Source organism: Cavia porcellus, unplaced genomic scaffold (assembly GCF_034190915.1).
Source record: "Cavia porcellus strain 051 isolate PalLab524CR breed Dunkin Hartley unplaced genomic scaffold, mCavPor4.1 scaffold_33, whole genome shotgun sequence".
Classification (NCBI taxonomy): domain Eukaryota; kingdom Metazoa; phylum Chordata; class Mammalia; order Rodentia; family Caviidae; genus Cavia; species Cavia porcellus.
In genome coordinates this window covers 36,014,280-36,034,952 of record NW_026947516.1, presented here as the reverse complement: position 1 = coordinate 36,034,952, position 20,673 = coordinate 36,014,280, and the positions used below count along the sequence as shown (strand labels likewise).

Below are 20,673 nucleotides of genomic sequence, written 5' to 3'. Positions count from 1 at the left end.
TGTTTCCACATGGTAATTTGTTTCCACATGGTAATTTCTCTTTTGTGTTTTGGAGTGACAGCACTTTTTCCCTTGACAGTCCTTCAGATATTTTAAGGTACTTTTTAAGTGCTTCTACTGGATCTCTATATTATATTTCCATCTGTTATTTTCTCTTCACTTTCTTAGGAAGATTACTTAATTTGTACTTTTTCACCTATATATTTATGACCATTGCATTCTATGCAGCTTGATTGCAATATTTTCTTATCTAAACAGATAAACAAATATTGTATGTACAAAGGTAGATTGAACTACAATGTATGAATGAAATGTAACCTTGAACATGAATTTATTCTGACCTTGTTTAAACAGATTTTAAAAGCAGATCTAGAAAAGAAAAAACAAACAATGGACAAACTCAGTTCACTCAGTCAAGATCTTCTTTCAACGCTGAAAAATAAGTCAGTGACACAAAAGATTGAAGCATGGATGGAAAACTTTGCACAGCGTTGGGATAATTTATTCCAAAAACTTGAAAAGAGCTCATCACAAGTAAGTGAGACCAGTTATCATACTTTTAAAAATACCATGACCTATAAAATATGTCATTCTATAAGTTCCTACCCAATATTCAATTGAATTAAAAACCTGGCTCCCTTGCCACTCTTGATATTGAAAAGTCAGAGGAAGGTAGAGGAATGAGTGCTATTTCAATGAAGCAATCTCTGTCATAGGATGTAAACCCTCCCAGATCCATATTAATAGGGTACTGAATGACAGAGCAGGTGGACAAAATGCTAGAAAACAGTATCATCCTGATCTAACTCTGCATTATAGATTCCCAGGAGCATAACGGCCACCAGGTAACCTCATATTATATTTCAAAAAAAAATGAAAATGAATTTCAGGTAAGAAAAGTAGATTATCCAAGTGCAAATGAGTGGCAGGATCAGAACTGGAACTTAAATCCTTTCATTTCTCTGAAGGCGTCTTTTAATTAGTGCAAATGACGATCTAGTCAATGGACTTTCTGCCACAAATTATTGAATTCATAAAATCATGACTGTGGCTCAAAGTAATACCAAAAGGGTACAGTTTAGGAAAATGCCTAAGATTTGTAGTATAATGATGTAGTTTTTCAAGTATCAGTAACTTTAAAAAAACAAAGTATCTTTAAAGTATGGGTCTTTTGTCTGAGACTGTCAGATGATGATATAATGGGTAGTCATTCAAGTTATTCACATTATACGTGGAAGTATTTAGCATATTCTGCTACATTGTTTTGGACTATAAGGGCTTTTCATAACTGATTACAATGTACAACTATTTCCATGCATATACTTCTACTAAGCAATTTAGTAGCTATTAGGCAAATATTTCCTTTATTATGAGATAGGTAGATGCAATTTGTTTTAATTTTTGTTGAGTCTTGTCATCTGCTAATTAGCACTGAAAAATGTTTATTAAATAATAAAGGAGATTTGAGGTATGGCTTCCAGAAACACATTTTAAGAAAATATAATCAGCCAACATATGTGAATTTCAGTCACAGTTCAATCTTCTTTATAAAAAACACCTACATTTATAATTTGAATAAACGTGAGTATACATTGTGGCCATTTATCATAGATATTAAGTGATAATAAAAACTTCATTTGTTTTCCATTAAATATATTTGATCAGTTAATGTATTAAGTACTGATTTTACAAACAGATCAGGATTTTTCTTGTTTTCTCTGTGATCTTTCCATGATACTTTGACCTTGAACTATTATTGTTATAAACTTTTAAGGTATTCATAGATTTGAAACTTTTTAATTCAACAATATCATTGGAGAATATACTACATTGCTTGCACACACTGCAATAGCATGGTTAGAAATCATGTAACGAACTACTGACATTATTTTATTAACTTGTTTTGAAATGCATTCCTTTTAAGTGACATATTTATGGAAGTGTATTTGTTAACTGTTGTTCATGTTATGCTTCACTTGCATTGTATGTGGTGATTCTCAGGCTTCAGTTGGCTTGATAATCACATGAACACCTGATTAAAATGCAAATTCTAGGCTCTTTGCTGTGAAAATGTCATTTTCAGCAGGTCCTTGGAAAGACCCAGGAATCTGCACCTTTACTAAGTCTTTGATACACACTGCAAAATATATTTTTACAGACACTAGTTTAAAAAAAAACAATGGAGACCAACATAGCATTCTGTTTCATCAGAATGCTATCTGAAATGGGAAAACAGATACCTTCTTAAGAAGACGGATTTTAAGTGTATATACTCATTTATTTAGGATGACACAACTTTTCAATGAAGATTGTCTCATCAAACTGTAAGGAATGACTTGATAATTATAGTTTTTGATAAAGTGTTAGAACTCTTATTTTTAGTAACCTAACATTATGAGACCACCAACTAAAAAATTTATTTGACCTCTTATTCTGTAATACAATACTAGCTTTTATAAAATGGTGCTTGTTCTACTTCCTCACTAGAATGTGATGACAATAAAATAAAGCCATAGACATAAAAACATTTCAAGGAGAAAGAATAGTGCTCTTGATGTATAAGCAATATTGCTTAGTGAGTCTGCAGGGCTAGTTGTGGTTCACCAAGATATCTTTTTATTTTTGTTTTCAAACAGTTATAAACTCCTATACCACAACAGGAATAGAAAAATGGACTGACCTTAGGCTGGTTCTTTTCTAGACCACTAAGCCTGAGCCTTTTGTAAACTCACATCTCTGTTTTACCTCATTGGCTTTCCCAAAAATGTGCTGCTGTGGGCCAGTCCAAATCTTTATTGAGCATCATTCTTCTCCTAGAAAGATAGAAATGGAGCTACCCAGGGAAAGAGGAATTAAGAGATAAAGAGAAGGAACCAAGAAACAATAGCTTAGATGTAAAAAACAATTGTTTTTTTTTTTTAATGAATGTCAAATTGAACTTGGTCAACATTATATAAACATTGCAAGAATGTTGACGATAAGGTTATGACTTTGAAAATAATCACTTGTATTTTTTCCCTCATACTTGTGGGGAAGATTCAGTCTCATTAATGCTTTATTCTCAGCTGTTTTAATCAGCCTTTTAAATGGTTATAAAGAATGAGCACAAATCCAATACTAGATACAGCTCATTATTGTAAGGCAAGATATTAGAATTGTGACTGAAGTGACAGGGCATCTCATTGTGCTCATGTAAAGTACATTGTATGCGTAGGACTTTGGCTGCCATTCAGGTCAGAGTTTAGAGTGATTTTGACCTTATAAAACAGTTACATGGCAAGAGATCAAACATGAAAAAAAATATCAACTGTGAAGTCTGCTTACTCTTGTATTTAAAAGTCAAGTTTGGTTTTAATAATATCTGGGCACAAGCTGAGGACATTAAAGTTGATGAGAAGCCAGTCTAAGAAAAAAGAAATAATTTCTGTTTCTAAATGTTGGACTTCTAATAGCTCAGGTTATGGTAATGGTTAATTTGAAAAGAGGATAAATGAAATTCCTGAATTGAATTCTGTAATAACTCAACTGATTAGCCAGGCACACTCCTGTAATCACAGCTCTCAGGAGCCTTAGGAAGGTGGTTCATTAAAAGTTCGAGGCTAGCCTGGGCTACAGTGTCAGCCCAAGGCCAGCCTGAACTACATTTAGAGACCCCATCTCTCTCTCTCTCTCTCTCTCTCTCTCTCTCTCTCTCTCTCTCTCTCTCTCTCTCTCTCTCTCATACACACACACACACACACAAAAAAAAACACCCTCAACTAATGTGTTATGTCCCCCAATTAGTTATAAATATGCTTGCTGAATTTACACAGTTTTATATTTTTTCTAAATGCCATGACCCTGATGAATATAGTCTTATCTTAATTATAATTATGAACTGTGATTACAGTTAATTCAGGAAAATATTACATAATTTAAGTGATTTAAGAATTATTTTACACATTTTACTGAACACTTATAAACTAGAAGAAGTGTGTAGTTCATATGCTTTATGATTTATTGTGGTAATTTATATTAAAATTTGGGCATCAAATATTTAGAGATAAAAATCTCTTTATCCACATAATAAAGAAAACTCCATAATTCATATAAGTTCAAAAGTCTTAACCCTATTTTGTCACTATTGCTGTATTGCTACTGAATATTTTTGCAATATTCACAAATATGGCCACACATATCTACAAATAAGACTAATATACTCAGAATTCTCCTCTTCTTGGACTTATATTTGAAATCTACACAGATCTTTTAAAAAAATCTCCTCCAATCAAACAACACATTCAAAAAGTGACAAATGAACTGAATAGAAACTCTTAAAAGAAGTGCAAATGATCAGTAAGTACATGAAAAAATGGGGTTTTTAGCCATAAGGAAAATGCTAGTCAACTCTGAGGTTCTGTTATTTTCCAGTCAGAATGGCTGTTATCAAAAACATACATAAAATTATTATAAGGGATATAAGGAAAAGGAACTCTTCTATATTGTTGGTAGGAATATAAATTAGCACAAGTCCAGTAGAAATCAGGATGAAGATACCTAAAAGTGCAAAACTAAAAATTTCATTTAACCAACATAGATATATGTCTTCTGCATATAGTCCTGAAGAAGGAAAGACAGTGTTCTATAATATATACACACCTTTGTTTAGAGAAACATGACTGCCATAGCTGAGTTCTTGTAATATTCTAGACAGCCATTAACAGACAAATTCATAAAGAAAATGTGGTTTTTATACACAATGTAATTTTAATGTGGATGAATTCCAGTCATTTGTAGGACAATTGATGGAACTGAGACCATTATGTTAAGTGCATTAAGTCAGAAAGTTAAATATTTCATGGTTTCTCTCATCTTGATAAGCCAATGATAATTGAGTTAATGCATAAAATAAATTCAGGCTTTTTGGAGTAGGTGAAAGGAAAAGGGAATAAACGTGGGAGAAGCAAAAGGGAAGCAGAATGATAAAAATGTGTTATATGGATTTATCAATCCTCCCAAATAAATACAAATGTCATGTATTTCATACATATACCAATAAAAACATATTCAGTTGCCAAAAAAACACTTCCTCTCTTCTTCAACATGACAGTTAAAAAAATACAACATTTGCAGTTCATGCTGTGTATGTCTGTGGCTTTATGGTACCCAAAGGGAGAAAATTATTATCAGATATTCATACACATGTGTATGCACACACACACACACTATATATATGTGTATATATATATATATATATATATATACATAATATATACATATATATATATGTATATATTAACATTCTGCTGATTTAATAATCTTGGCAGAAACACAAATAAGTAAAGCAGGAATGGATATGATTGAAGAGCCACTGATTTTCATTATATACCCAAAATGCTAACAGAAAGATGCAAACAATGATAAAAATGTATTCATTTGACTTTCTTTTCTGAATCGATTCTCATTAATTAAAAATCATTATTTGTAAGCTTTGTAAAATATTGTATATCCACACTTCAGTTGTACCCATTCTCAAAGCATTTGTAAAACTATCAATATATTTATATTTACAATAGTTTTGCTTGTCTTCTTCTTTGCCAGTAATTTTAATTAAAAATTCCCTAAAGCCTTTCACTTGACAACCATTTTCATTGGTTCCTGAAAGCTCTCCAAGCCTAATAAGCCAGCTGCCAATTAAAAATAAGTGCTTTAATAAAAACGAATTAAAAGAAAATTAGGATTTGATTTTATTTAATCTCACAGATTAAGTACCTTGAATTTAGAGCAGCTTTTAGTTAACTTCTCAGGTTACAGATTTATTAGAAAAATGTGAAGTTATAGATCCAATTACTTTGAAAAATAACTGTCATTTTGCTATCTCCAACTAAAATAGATGTTTGCAATGGCCCATGTATATCAGTCCAATAGGCTTCATGCTGTAAATTTATTACCTACAGCTGTATAAAACATTGTAGTCACTCAAAATTTAATAGATTAAGGCAGAGCTAACACTTCGAGTCTCTCACTTATTATATATAAATATGGAAAACTTAGGTTAGACAAATCTCTAGAGTGTCTTCTAGTCCTTAAAATCTATGATATATTTATCTTTGCTTAAAATTTTGTTTAAACCTCTGAAGTGTGCAAAATTTCAACTTTACTTACTATATCAGCCACAGAGACAGTGGAAGATAATGATGAAAACCAAATTCTCTTCCAATTTAAAAGACAGTAACTGCTGAATTTATTTTTGTCATAATAAATATGCAATCAAAATACCACAAAAACAAAATATTTAGCATCTACTGATAATAAAGGAAATAACACATAAAAACAAAATAAAAATTGTTTTTCCTACTCATAGGCCGGATAGCATTTATCTCTATTACAAAATATATTTAATCACATCTATGATAGGGAGCGTATAGATGAAGGTCAGATGGATCAGAAAAACTGAATTGCACTTCTTTTCAGATTTTTCAGGTGCAGTTAATCCTGTTATTCAAATTCTGTATTTCACATGAATCTAGATGCTAACTTGTACTTTTCTCAGTTTCATAGCACTGCTGACATCTTTATTTCAAATTTCTAGCACGCAGAACTGTGAGAGGAAACTTTGTGATGTTTTCATCATACTTTTTGATACATTTTAAACTAAAGATAATTTGAAGTGAGAAACAAAATACATGAAATCGAAGAGGTATTTTTACATCATGAATTGCTTAATTATCATATATTTTCTGTTAAAAAAAAAACAATCATTTTTCTATGTCCTCTAAGTGACCGAGTTCTCCTGATCGCAATATCAGTAGCTATTCCTGAAAATTCATTGCTGTATTATCATTATCAAATAAGGAGTGTAGTTAATGTTAAACTTCATCTACAAATCTACTTTGACTAACTTTAGTACTTTTGTATGTTACACTAGATATGGTAGTTGCTCTGTACTCTTTCATGAGATCAAACATTTTATAATTAATTTGTGTTTAATAACTCAGACTCTTGTATGAATACTTGACTTTTCATCAAAGTTTTCTCCAAGAGCTCAGCTTATAGATCTTTTCTCTTCCTTAAACATATTAATCTTATACCAGATTCCTGTGCCTTGTGACTGTAGAATGAGTTTTAAGTCCACCAGCCAGTTACCAGCTAAACCATTTGCTATGATTATGCAGTGTGTTTTAAACTATTCAAGTACAATCCACTCATATTCATTAAACATTAATGATCATTCACATGTGTGTGAATGATGAAAAAATTTGGCCCATGCTTATTAACCTGATTTATGCTTTTATATGTGTATATATGTGTTTACTGTGTATGTATTTATAATCAGGTATAGTTCATTTGATTTGTTTTGCATATATTTCATCATTGTTTTTCATGAGTCAAAAGCAATTAATATTAATCTTTCTTTACAAAGTTTATAATAACTCATTTGTTTCTATTTTCAATCTTTTGATTTTGTATATGTATATGAACACATCCAAAATTATATCATGTAAAGGAAAATCACTAGTCAGAAATCTGAGCAAGTGCAGGAATAAACATAGCTACTATGAGTTGCATAAAGGAGCAGTGAGACTTGGATTTATACTTCTGTTCTGCTATCTGCATGAGCAAGTTACCCTTTATCTATGTAATGAAAACAAAATTATTACTTCTCTGAGCCATTGTAGGGTAATAACAAGTGCCCCACAATAAGTCTTCATTGTATATTGGTTTGTATTCAAACTATTAATTAATATTGTGACTCTAGAACACTCAGCATAACACTTAGAACATGCAAAGTACTGCATAATTGACAGTCATAATTGCAAGTATCATGATTTTAATAATAATTATTATTTTAGATTAGGCTACTAAAGTTCTATAATTTGATTTATTGAGTAAATTTCTTTAGTCAAATTATATATTTCACTCTGCAAGAAATAAACATCATAGATAAATTAGAAAATAATATTCAAATAATTAAATGAAAGAATAAAAGATGAAATTAAGAATATGAGGCAAAAATTAAAGATTAACAGTATTAATAAAGAGAATTTAAAATTTAAGAATAGGTGGAAAATGTAACCAAGTATCCCTGAGAAATGGGAGAGAGTGGTGAAAAGGAAGACTCTCGTATTTTTACAGTTGCCTTAAATGTGCATGTAATTCCATGTCAAAATGTGTATTTTTAAACAAACAGAAGAGATTAAGACTTCATTGCATGAGAGTACTTTAGTTGGATTTTTTCGCACAACCATGACACAACCTTAATGCAAGGTACTGACACGTTTAGAATATTCGGGAGATTGGGGAAGTGCTCTTTCAGTCTTTTTCACAATACAAAAATGAAACTTTGCAAATTATGTAACCTATGTGTAAAAAATTTCACTATTACAAAATTACTAAAATTTCCCTGAATATTCATCAAATGTGATAGATAATATTAATATTCATCAATAGAGAACACTTATTGTATTCATATATTGCATGTTTTAATTTTTTTCAGACAGAATCTCACTATGTGGGTGAATCTGGACTTGACTTCACTATGTAGTCCAAGCTGTTCTAAAACTCATGGTGATCCTCCTGCCTCAGCCTCCTAAGTGCGGAAATTAGAGGCATGCACCACCATGTATCTTTTAATTTTTGAGACCAGGACTATCAATGTAATTTATGGTCCCAATGGAAAATTAACACATAGAACTTGCATTCAGAAACTAGATCATGAGAACAACCACAGAGTTCTTCTAAACTGTGACCCTGGGTGTCTGTATAAATTCAACATCAGTGAAGCTACCTTGGCTGGCAACACCTTTTGAGATAAGCACTGTTTCCTATTTTATGTATTAAGAGAGAAATCAAAGCTCTGAAACAGTAATCATCTAGTTCAAAATATCACTGTGTGTACAAATGGATTTGGTGTTTGAAGATTCTGGAGACTGTCTTCAAGACCTCTGCTCATCTGCTTCTAGTATTCTTTTTCTTTTTTTAATTATGTAAGATTTAAAGTATTTTCATTTTTATTTTTTGCACAATAAAAGAGGAAAAAAGGACTCATTACTGAGCTACAACCCCAGCTTTTTCTTTTTTTTTTTTTTTTTATTTTGACACAGATTCTCCCTAAGTCACTAAGTTCCCCAGACTGAACTCTAGTTTTGAATCCTTTTGCCTTAGCCACTGAAGTGCTGGATTTCCAGGCGTGTGTCTCCATGTCCAGCTTGATTTTAATCATGCGATGAGAGACTAGTTCCCAGATCCAAACATATAGATTTCTAAATTAATTTCCATTTTGTAGTGAATCGATTAACTGACAGATTAAGGGAATTACATTTATAAAATCTTATTTTTCTGAGAGTATTTAAAAGTCATTTAAAATACACATATAGTCAAAGTGGAAAAAATGACTGGATAAGTATATTTGGTGACTTAAAAGTTTATTAAATATAGCTCCAAGTGTACACTTTAAATTGTGACTGATCTAGTCTGCATTTTCTTACTAGATTTACAGTTACTCAATTTCTAATATATTTAGAAGACAGAATCATAACTTTGACACTCTTGAGACAGGAATTATACAGTTCAAAAATGTTTTATAATTTTTCTTTGCCTACAAAACAATATTTTTAGGGAATATTTGTAGTAAAAATTTGGAAATTAGACAAATACAGAAATATATAATGCAGAATGGAAATTATCTGTATTTTTGCTTTAAAAATAGTGACCAATGTTTATATCTTTCATTATTTACCTAGCATAAAATATTAACACTTTCCAAAGACATTAAAACTTAGAAATATGTATACTTTATGACCTTCATGTACCATAAATCATTTAAAGCAAAACATAGTGGCTTTAGGTTGCTTTCAATATTTTGCTGTTATAAATGACCCTATGAACAGGAATAAATATAATATTCAACCTTCAACTACAAAATAAAATGTTAAGATGGCCATAGAAGAAGCAGATCTGCTTTTTGTAAAATTTCAAAAGAAAATTTATTGATTACACCATGTTTGGTACATGTTACTACATTTTGTCATGTGACATCCATTTTATTTCAAACTTATTTTCATGATTATCAACTTGTCTATTCTAAATTTTCTAATGGTTAACATATCTTGAATGTCCTATAAAGAATACATGTTCAATTTATGCTGTATTGAATATAAGGGAAACATTTTCATTCAATTGCTGAATATCTTATACAATTTCATATTGCTTCAATTGAATATGGTGTCACCTGACAGGACTCTGGTTTGGAGTACCAATCATATTATAACTAGTCTAGCAAATAACTGGTATTATACAGCTTGGAAGAGTTTTATTAGACTCATGATGATCAGGCTTCACATCTTAAAGCTGTCATGTAGAAACAATATAGAGTTTTGTGTTGATCCAAGACTCAAAACTAATTCTAACTGGAGTAAGTCACAAAAAGGCCATTTTCTGTCAGTTAATATTTTTTACTGATGGCTAAGTATGATGCTGAATACCTGTGATCCCAACACCTTGGAAACATGAAGGTAATTGTGAGTTCCGGGACAGCCTGGACTATTAAGTAAGTTCAAGCCAGCCTAAACTACATAGCGAGATGCAGCACCCTCCACAGAAATATATATATATATATATATCTTTCCTGATGGGAATGTTTGCTGTCATGTTAAGGGAAGATGTGAGTTGCAGGGGAATAATAAATCTTGTAATACTGTTATAAGCAGGAAATTATGTTCAGTGACTTCCATTTTATGAATGTTTCTAATACATAGTTAAACATTTAAATTCCATTAGTAAAAGCCATGGAGAAATTTATTATTTGACCAATTGTTTTATATTCTGATAATAAAAAATAGGTTATGAGAGTAATCATTAATTTGTTATGAGTAATGGACTTCGTGAGACAATGTATGGGTATTTTTGTATTTCTCTACCACAAAGGAAATGAAGTAGTGTTTTCAATTATAATATTGTAGTACGGCAGTGTAAAACAATTGTAATTCTCTTACTATTAATTGAAATTGTTGTTTATTACTATATGATTTTCTATATCCTTAAACACAATTTCATAGTACATTTATGTTGACATTTCCCTTTGTTATTGGTGAGAACATCCAATTTTATATTTATCAAGAAGAAAGTGTTAACACTGCACATATTATTCACATAGCTAGATATTCAGCAACAGACATGTTCCATAATATTACGTATCATGTAAAAGCAATAGTGTTTAGTCACTTTCCCATTGCTAGGACTTGACATCCACAATTTAAAGGAAAGGTTTCTTTTAACCTAGTTTTAGTCGCTGGTCCATTGGCTGCAAGGCAAAAATGGTATCATGGATGGACATGTGCAGAGAAGAACCATTCATCACATGGCAGCCAGGAAGTATAGAGAGAACGGAGGAGCAAGGGATAAGAATATTCTCTTCCAGTTGACACAACCACTAACTCCTCTCAAAAAGGCCTCACCTCCTAACTGCAAATGCAGTCACTGAACTCATTAGGGGAGGAAATCCTTAGTTTAGTGAGTATAGCACTTCCCAGTGATCGAATCACCTTGGACACTGGGAAACATTTTAAAACTAAACCATAACAAATAGCTTCATATTTTCATAATATTTCTGCATTCTGGTGCCTACATTTTAAAAAATATTTTCCTATTCCAAATATTATTATCTTCTACAGTCACTGTACATAAAATGGTTTGCTCATTGACAAAATCTATCACAAAAGAATGCTCTTGGAATCCTAACTTAAACTGTATTTAACTTTTGACTCCATGTAAACTTCATCTGTTCATGTAGTAGTCATTTTGTGTTACATACAGTTATGTGTAGGTTTAGTTTATATTTTAAGCATTTTTAAAAGAAACTCTTGCTTTTAGACTTTGCCGTGATATGATGTCTTTGGATTGTATTGTTTGAATGTTTGGGGGTTCAGTGATTGGTTTCTAAATAATGAATCCTATTAAGTTCTTAGAGAAGAGAAAACCTGTGCTGTGCTCATGTATAAATTTGATGTCTTTTAGGTTTCTTTTATTGGTAACCTAAGCGAGCTATCAAAATGGAAGTCCCTTGGATCTGGAAATGTAAAAAATGTGGCTAGTGTTTTTAAAACATACGCTTTAAAGCAGTTGTTACATAACATGCCGTGGGAAACTGTTAATTGCCAACTTGAAAGCTAAAATAAGAAAATCCTGCAGCTTTATACAAGGGTCCTCAGTCAAGAAATCATGTGAGAGGCATGTAGGTTCCTACACACCCTTCCCACTATCTATTAGGAAGTTCAGGAAAATCAGTAAATTAGTTTTGACCGCAGCCAAATACTTGCCTCTGACTGACATATAAAACCCAATCCAGTGCAGTCTTGTGTGTGTGAGTGTGTGCGTCTTGACAATATATCTTTTAAACAGGATGAACTACCAGAAAGTAGTGATTAACACCAGAAAGTTTACTTTATAAAGGAAAAGAATGGTGTGAGACAGAGAACTGATGCCTGTGTAGTAAGAAGATGACTACTTAAACTTGTTTCAAATGCTGCTTAATTCCAAAGACTGGTGCTCTATACCTCCCAAAAGAGTCTCTGAACTGAAAGTGGGATTATAAACTGAAAGTCTCTGATAATTAATTTGGAAACTGAATATCTAAACGTGTTTATTAATGTAAAACAAAAGTTTCTTAAAGTTTGAGTAGCACTGAGAATAAAGAATAAAGATTTTTGACTAATAGGCACTTTTTTTCCATTTTATTATAATTTTAAAGGTATTTAAAAGGTATGTTTTGATCAAATTCAAATGATTTTTATTTTAAAATATAATATAAAAATAATCATAATTATAAAATGCAGTCTACAAAATATTTTAAATCAATATATTTATTTTATTTTTCAGTGCCATGACTTGCTTTCATTTAAGTGTTATTTTCTATTTAAAAGTATTAAACTATTAATATGTAAAGTGCACCAGGTAATGGAATTATTTCAGAGACTTTAGTAAAAGCTTTAGTAACACTGTAAACACTTGAAACAGCGTGTTTAATTAAATATCAGAATAGTGCTCTGAGTTTTTCACCTTTGTCCTTTTATTTCCTATAGTTTAACCAATAAATTGAAGAGGCACTGAGTTTATTTCTGGTTTTGAGTTTTTCTGTTTCAGTCAACATAACTTAAGTCAGATAAAACAATTTGATTTGGGTTCAATAAGGTGCTATTTTGATCTGAAGGTCAATCTACCAAGAAGCAGGAACAGTTTCTCATTATTTTCCTTCACCACTCCAAGCAGTCTTTACTAAAGTCTTTTGAGCAATGTCTGACCTCTGTTTCAATACTTCTCACAGATTTCACAGACTGTCACCACCACTCAGCCATCACTAACACAGACAACTGTAATGGAAACGGTAACTATGGTGACCACAAGGGAACAAATCCTGATAAAGCATGCCCAAGAGGAACTTCCACCCCCACCTCCACAAAAGAAGAGGCAAATTATTGTGGATTCTGAAATTAGGAAAAGGTGAGAGCATCTTATTCATACTTTGTTCACAAATGAAGATTCATTGTTAACTAAGAAAACTTACAATCATTTTGATGATGGTGCTTTTACTAAAACAATATTTCCAAATACCCTTTATATTTGTTATGTCAGTTCATTTAAGGAGAAAAAAATGTAACAAGTTTTAAATTTTATCCCAAAAATCATAATCCAAGTGACACCTGAATATTTAATAGTAATGCTGGTTTCCATTTGAAAGAAGAAACAAGAAGTCATGAACTGCAATAGGCCTATTTTAATCTTGAAAGTGTCTTCTTTATTTTTATAAAGGGCCTGCTTTTTCAGTCTCTAGTTTTGCATTAAATGTCTTTATTCCAGTAATAGAAAGTGCATTTTCATGAAGCAGTGTACCTCTAACAGACAAGATCCATTCTGCTAGTTTAGGAGAACATAATGTCTCAATCTGCACATCCTAAATCAGGAGTAATTACAGAACAGATTTCCTGTTCTTTGATATTTATAAAGTCTTATATTGAAGATGTTAGAATTCTTAAATGATCTTTTTGTGGGTATTTTCAATTAGAAGTTGTAGATAAGTTAAATGTTATGTAAATCAATCAATACATTAAAATGATGACAATAAATTGTATAAATAAAAACTAGTATGAAAATCGTAAAAAGGTATAATTTCCATTTCCAATTATTTGCAACTCTAAGATTAAGAAAGAATGTTGAAATATGCTACATGTTTCTAAGCAGCATATGGTCAGGAATGCATGGAACAGTTGACATTAGAATTTGCATATTCCAAGGTTTGGGAAGAACATGTCCCTAAAATTAATGTGTCAGATGTTCTTAGCAAAGGAAAAGAAATATCCAGAAAAATTACTGGAATATATTATTTGGGATCTCTTCATTAATTCATACTTTATGAATTACTTGGATAATTCAGAACTATATAACCAGAAATTTTCTTCCTGGTCCCATTGGATAGGGCAAATACTCAACTTCAAAGATTAACAAACCAAGGCCTATAGGCCAAATCCAGCCTGCTGCCAGTTTTTTGTGTGGCTCATGACCTAAGAATTGGTTTTATAGTTTTAACTGTTTGAAAACAAGTAAAAAAAGGGGCCGGGGATTTAGCTCAGTAGTGTAAGCACCTGCTTGGCAAGCTTAAGGTCATGAATTCAATCCCTGGTACCAAAAAAAACCCAACCAAACAAACAAACAAACAAACAACAAAAAAAAAAACAAGCAAAAGAATATTTTATGATATGAAAATCATGTGAAATTCAAATCCCAGTGCCTGCAACTAAGGATCCAGCAGAACATGGCTGTGCTTATTCAATTATGTATTATATAAGATTTTTTTTTCACATTGCAAAGGCATGATTCAAAGAGCTATAAAAGAAGTTGTATGTGACCTACAAAGCCTGAAAAATTCACTGATTGACCTGCCACACAAACCGTTTGTTTAGTCAAATGGTTTCAGAACTCTGTTAGCATTCGTTTCTTTGCTGCAAGTTCCACATACTCTACCAGTGATGATGGTTGAAATTTGAGCTTTCACTGATGGTTAAAAAAACAAGTAGTGGCACAAATAGTAATGTTCTTTTTTATTTTAAAGAGGGTAAAATTAAACAGAACAAAACAGATCATAAGAAAACAATTTGAGAAACACAGATTTCAAAGCAAGACCATCGGAGATCTTCACTGTCTATCATATTGCCTCTTGTTTTCTTCCAAATAGGTGTCCATATCTTCACACACAGTGAATACGTAACAAACAATATAGTACTAAACTGATCAGAACAGGATGATGAAGGCATTTTACATCTTCAAGACCAGACAATAGGGAAGTCAAAAATGGCTGCTATATTTTTTTCTTGTTCTTCAAAATAGCTGTCCATATCTTTAGGTATGCTGAAATTAAACAAAAGAAAACAGACTAATATCACTCTGGACAGAGAATAATAATATTGCTAGCTTTTATATCATAATGCTATGGAATTAGCACTGGGTATCTTAGTGTCTCTTTTTCTTCAGAGTATTTGTTCATTATATTGTACTTTATACAATATTTTCTCATAAACTGTTTAGAAGTTCTACACATGTATGAATCTTGGCATGTATACGTATCCTTTCCGTATTAGAGGGAAAAATAAATCAAAACAAGCTCCTAGACAAACATGAAATGAAAAATACATATAAAAACCACAATACTAGGTGATCTATAGTAGTCACTATGATGTTTCTTGTCACATTCAATAGAATTATCTATATCATCAGGCATAATATAACTGAATATAGCACAACATAGCAATATTAATAAAAAAGCATTGGAGACATTATAAGACTTCAAAAGCAGTTAATAATCAAACCTGAAAGAGTATTCTATTGCATCTTGTCATCTTTAGAGTAGTTGCCTCTGCTCTTAGACTTGATACTATAAAGCATAACAAATTCAAATAAAATCAGTCAAGGCAAAACAGCGATCTAACAAATCAGAATCAAATAAGATCAGTCATAGTAAGACAGTGTAACTAATACAGGGCTTCAGGTTAAGTTAATAGGAAATTAAAGATAGTTACCATAGTATATCCTGCTATTTCGGGGATAGCTGTCTGTGCCCTCAAATTTAATACTAGTAGACAGACTGGAACAGAACAAAATCAAACTAAACATAGCGATAAGACTAATGTGGTTTTTAAATCCTGATACACTATCAAAAATATCCTCTGCCTTCCTTTTTCAGACAGTTCCTCCCTATTCCCTTTCTCAGGGTGCTTTGTATATTTTGGGTCCCACTAACTCCTTTAGTTTTTAGATTACAGGGGCAACCTGATATCTACATAAGTGGTCCTGAACCTTTTTACCTCTGAGCTTGATCCTGAGCTATACTCCTTTACCTACTATAGCCTCAAGGTTTTCCTTCCTTATAGCTGAGTAGTTCTCCACTGCACAAAAGTTTCATGACTTTCCAGCCTATCTGTAGCTGCTGGACGAGCTGTCCCTATTTCTCTCGCTTCCCTGTCACATAGAGCATTGTTTCTCTTTGTTCTCTTTGTTCTCATTGTTTTCTTTTGACTTTTGATTTATTAACGCTCTTTCAGGTTAACTATATTTCCTATTCAGAGCATCTCAGTGGACCCTATCTCCTGATCTACTCGGCCTGTGTTTCTTTTTGTTAGTGTATTAAGATCATCTGTGTTAGAGATTATAGCCAATTTTCTCTGCCTTATCTCTGCTATGTTATTTTTCTGCTGTTGGTTGTCTGCTTTTCTCCTTCATTCCACTTTCTGCCTCTTTCTTTGAGGTCTCTCTGCCACTGTTGCTGGAATCCTGGTAATTTTTTTCTCTCTCTCTGTAGAATGTTCTCCAATATTTTTTGTAGGGTTGGACTGGTGGTCACGAACTTCCCCAGTTCCTCTTTGTCATGGCAGCATCTTGTTTCTCCATTAATTTTAAGGGGCAGTTTTTCAGGGTAAATCAATCTGGGTTGGAGTTATTTTCTTTCAAAGCTTGGAATACTTCACTCCAAGCTCTTCTAGATATGATACTTTGTGTCTAGAAGTCTGTCATGATTTTCATGGGTTTTTCTTTCTAGGTGATCTGTTTCTTTTCTCTGACAGCATTTAATATTCTGTTCTTGTGATGAATTTCTGTGATCTTGATTATTATATGTCTGGGTGTGGATCTGTTTTGGTTGTAGCTGGCTGGATTTCTGTATGCCTAATGTGTTTCAATATCATTTACTTTTCCTATACTTGGGAAGTTTTCCTTAAATATTTCTGCAAATAGCCTTTGCATTTCATTTGTTTTACTCCTGCTTCTTCACTCATGTTTTTTATTCTTAAGTTATAGATTTCTTGTTCTTTATATTGTTACTTCCTGGTTCCTTTTTGTTTTTTGTATTTTTAAGAGCTGTTTCCTTTCATGATCACACACTGCAAATCTATCTTCAAGTTTTGAAAGTCTAATTTTAGTTTCTGTCAAGGCATTTTGTCAGCTTTCAATGGAGTTTTTAATTTCCTGGTAATCTCTTTGGATCTGTTTCATGTATTCCGGATTTGGTTTATATTCTTCATCAAAGATTTCTCTACTTTTTCTGGGTTCCTCCATTATTCCATCTGTGTCTTCTTGAGAGGGGCTTAGCATTTCTTTTATTAATCTTTTTATATCTTGCCTCACTTCGATTCGAATTTCAGTTTTCAGTTCATCTATGAGATCATAAAGGTATTTATTTATGTCTGCTGATGCTGTGGCCGATACTGTATGACTGCTGCCCTGGGTCTTTTCTGTATTTATCTCTCCTGGATTTACTCTCCTTCGGTCAGCGGTTAGAGGCTTTTTGTTGTTTCTTTCTCTTGTCATGTTTGGGGTTTCTTTCAGATAGGTGTATGGTGGAGTTATCAAGCCCTTTCTGCATTGCTTATGGCTTTTCTGAAGCATGCTGGCTCGGGGATTGCTGCCCTCTCCAGTTTACTTTTGATCTATGAGGTGCACATAGGGACATTGTGGACTGGCCCCTCTCTTCTGAGACAGTCAACCAGCAAGTGCCTTCAGCATGTTAGTTTGTGCCATGGTGACCTCACAGGTTCAGGACAGTTTCATCCCTGGCTATTGGGTCCTGATAGGGGTATGACCCAACTCAGACAGATCCTACTAGTCCTCTTTGAGCCAAGAGTGACTAACTGATGCCATTCTGGTTCCATATTCAGGCCCATCTTGTCCAACTCCAATATGTCATCCACCTGGTCACCCCCTTTGTGGGACCCAATTCCTTGGACTCACCATGGGTTAATGCAGCTCGCCACATTGATTCTGTTCTCCATTGTGCTGCATCCTCCCGCAAAGAGCCTTGGGCTGACCAACCCCCAATCTTGGCGCTACCTCTACTTCAGCGCAATGATGAGTCATCTGACTCCATGGCATGCCCAGCACAGCACTGGAGCAGCTCCAGTGAGAGTGCATCTGGTTCCAGCCTTTTGCCCACATTTTTCCTTCCTTTCTTTCTTTTTTTTTTTTCTTTTTCTTTTTCTTTTTCCTGTTTCTTCCTGGGTCATGAGAATCCCTCTCCTTTCATCTGGTCTTCTCCATGATTGTTAAATTCTAGCATCTGAGTTGCTTTTCTTAGAGAGGAACTCTACCCTGCTACCTATCAATCCACCATCTTCCCAGGATCTCTCAAACAATAGTAACGTTCTTAATGAACTTGGTTTTATTCATCCTAAGCATGGCCATTAGTTTATCTAAAGTCATATTAAACATATTTCTATTAAAAAAAAGCTTAGTGGACACATAGCTTTATTGGATATTTTGTAACATTCCAGCAACACAGTTCTTCAGGCTGAGTAAAACTTAGCTCCCTGCCCTTTTAATATCTTCTGGAATTGCCTTGTACAGAAAACAGCAAAACAAGTTTATTGATATCCATCTCTGGCTTCAAAGGCTTATTATTAGCTCTTGGTGTGAGAATGTATTTGGTTAATAAAGCATTTTGACTTGTTTTGTTTTCAGGAAAGTGTATTGTGTTAAAATATATTGCCTGCTGAATTTTGTTTGTATCATGTGTTCACAGCAATATTGTAATTGCCTGGAATGAGAGATTCAATTGAGAACATAAAAATTCTAAAAGCTAACATATATTTAGAGTTTTGTTATGTGATCGCCATTACATTCAATACTTTATCTGCATAACATTTATTCTTCTTAGTAACCTTCCAATATAGGTCTAGTTATTACTACTATTACTCATAGCCACAGAGTGGTTAAGCTAAGATTTTAACTTCAGTGGACTGACTGGAGAAGTTGGATGGTGCAGCAAAATAAATCTTTAGTGGCTGTTGTATTTAGGGGTTGCACAGAGAACAATTAAAATCAGGACATGGAGTTTATAATATTATTTTATGATGGTCACCCAGAGTTAACACAGAAACTGTAGGAAATTTATCTACAACACCAAAGACACAGAAAAGCTAGCCAAGGGCCTGAATCCCACAGCAATGTCCCAAATGAGTCAAAATGAAAACCCAGACCTCATGAAAATGCCTCCCAGGAGTCCAACTGGAGGTCCAGAGCCCACAAGAAGGACTCATGCCTGTCTCTTTTATGGATCTGTGCTGGGACAGCCCAGAAGGTCAGCGTGGGAAGCCAGAAGTCCATGCAGCGGCATGAAGGATCTGTGCGGGTAGGATGAGGATTCTACACTGGAGCCTCAGAGCCAAACTCATAACAAAGACCAGGGCTGTCCTGAAAAGCACCACAGCCATCCTCAGTGAGGAGGCCCGAGCTTCTCTGATGATAAGCACAGTTGGGTACATGCCAGAAAGCCAGTGTGATGAGTTTATCATGGACACCAAGTAGCCCACATCTTCCCCTCTGGAGCCAGGAAGAAATGCTCAAAGTGAAGACCAAAGCTTCTCCAGGAGAACCAATGGCTCAAACAGCAATTCATAGGAGAACCCACAATGCCTCCATGCCTCAACACAAATAACTTTTTCTTCTCCATATCTCTATTTATGCTGGCAACCTTTTTTAGGTAAAACATCTATGCTCAGTAGTATGGTGATTCAATTTCACTGCCATTAAGTTGACCACTGGTTTTTAATCTATAACAGTAGCCATAATACTATGTGATATAACATCTTATTTTGTCTGATTATACCTGTGTTCCTACAGAATTATATTTAGCATTAACATCTACTTTCTTAAATGTGTCTTATTTTGAATAACATGATTATATAGACAAACTGTATTGAACTCAAGAATCATAAATTTAGACTGAACAAAGAGCAAGAGTGGAAACACTTATAATTAAATTCAGCAACAAAATTATTTGGTTAAAATACTATAATGGTTAAAGAGGCATCATACACACATGACTGAAATTTATGGTAGTTTATGTCTCTTTGTCATCACAGAGGAGAACTACTAATATTTCACTGTGAATGTTATAATTTTGACAATATGCTGAATTCTTTTTTCTTAAAAATGATATCCTTGGGGCTAAGGATAGAGCTCAGCGGCACAAGTGCCTGCCTAGCAAACGTGAATTCATGAGTTTAATCCTCATTACCAAAAAAAAAAAAAAAAAAGATATCCTGATATCCTGTTTCAGCCTCTGTGTGACATACTAAGAATCATTCCCATTTCAGGTTTTTTGACATGCCTTGTTTTTCTCTTATCCTAATTTCTATGGGAGTATCTCATCAATCT

At 33.1% G+C, this 20,673-nt stretch overlaps 1 protein-coding gene across 15 annotated transcripts in view; it reads left to right on the top strand.

Annotated features, from left to right (window-relative positions):
• Dmd (dystrophin) overlaps nucleotides 1-20,673 on the top strand; it is a 2,110,831-nt gene that overhangs the window by 719,388 nt on the left and 1,370,770 nt on the right. For all 15 annotated transcript variants that reach the window (XM_063242792.1, XM_063242803.1, XM_063242804.1 and 12 more), the window contains 2 exons: nucleotides 355-534; nucleotides 13,301-13,476. In XM_063242792.1, coding sequence (XP_063098862.1) covers nucleotides 355-534; nucleotides 13,301-13,476 — 356 coding nt within the window. The remainder of the gene's footprint in view (nucleotides 1-354; nucleotides 535-13,300; nucleotides 13,477-20,673) is intronic.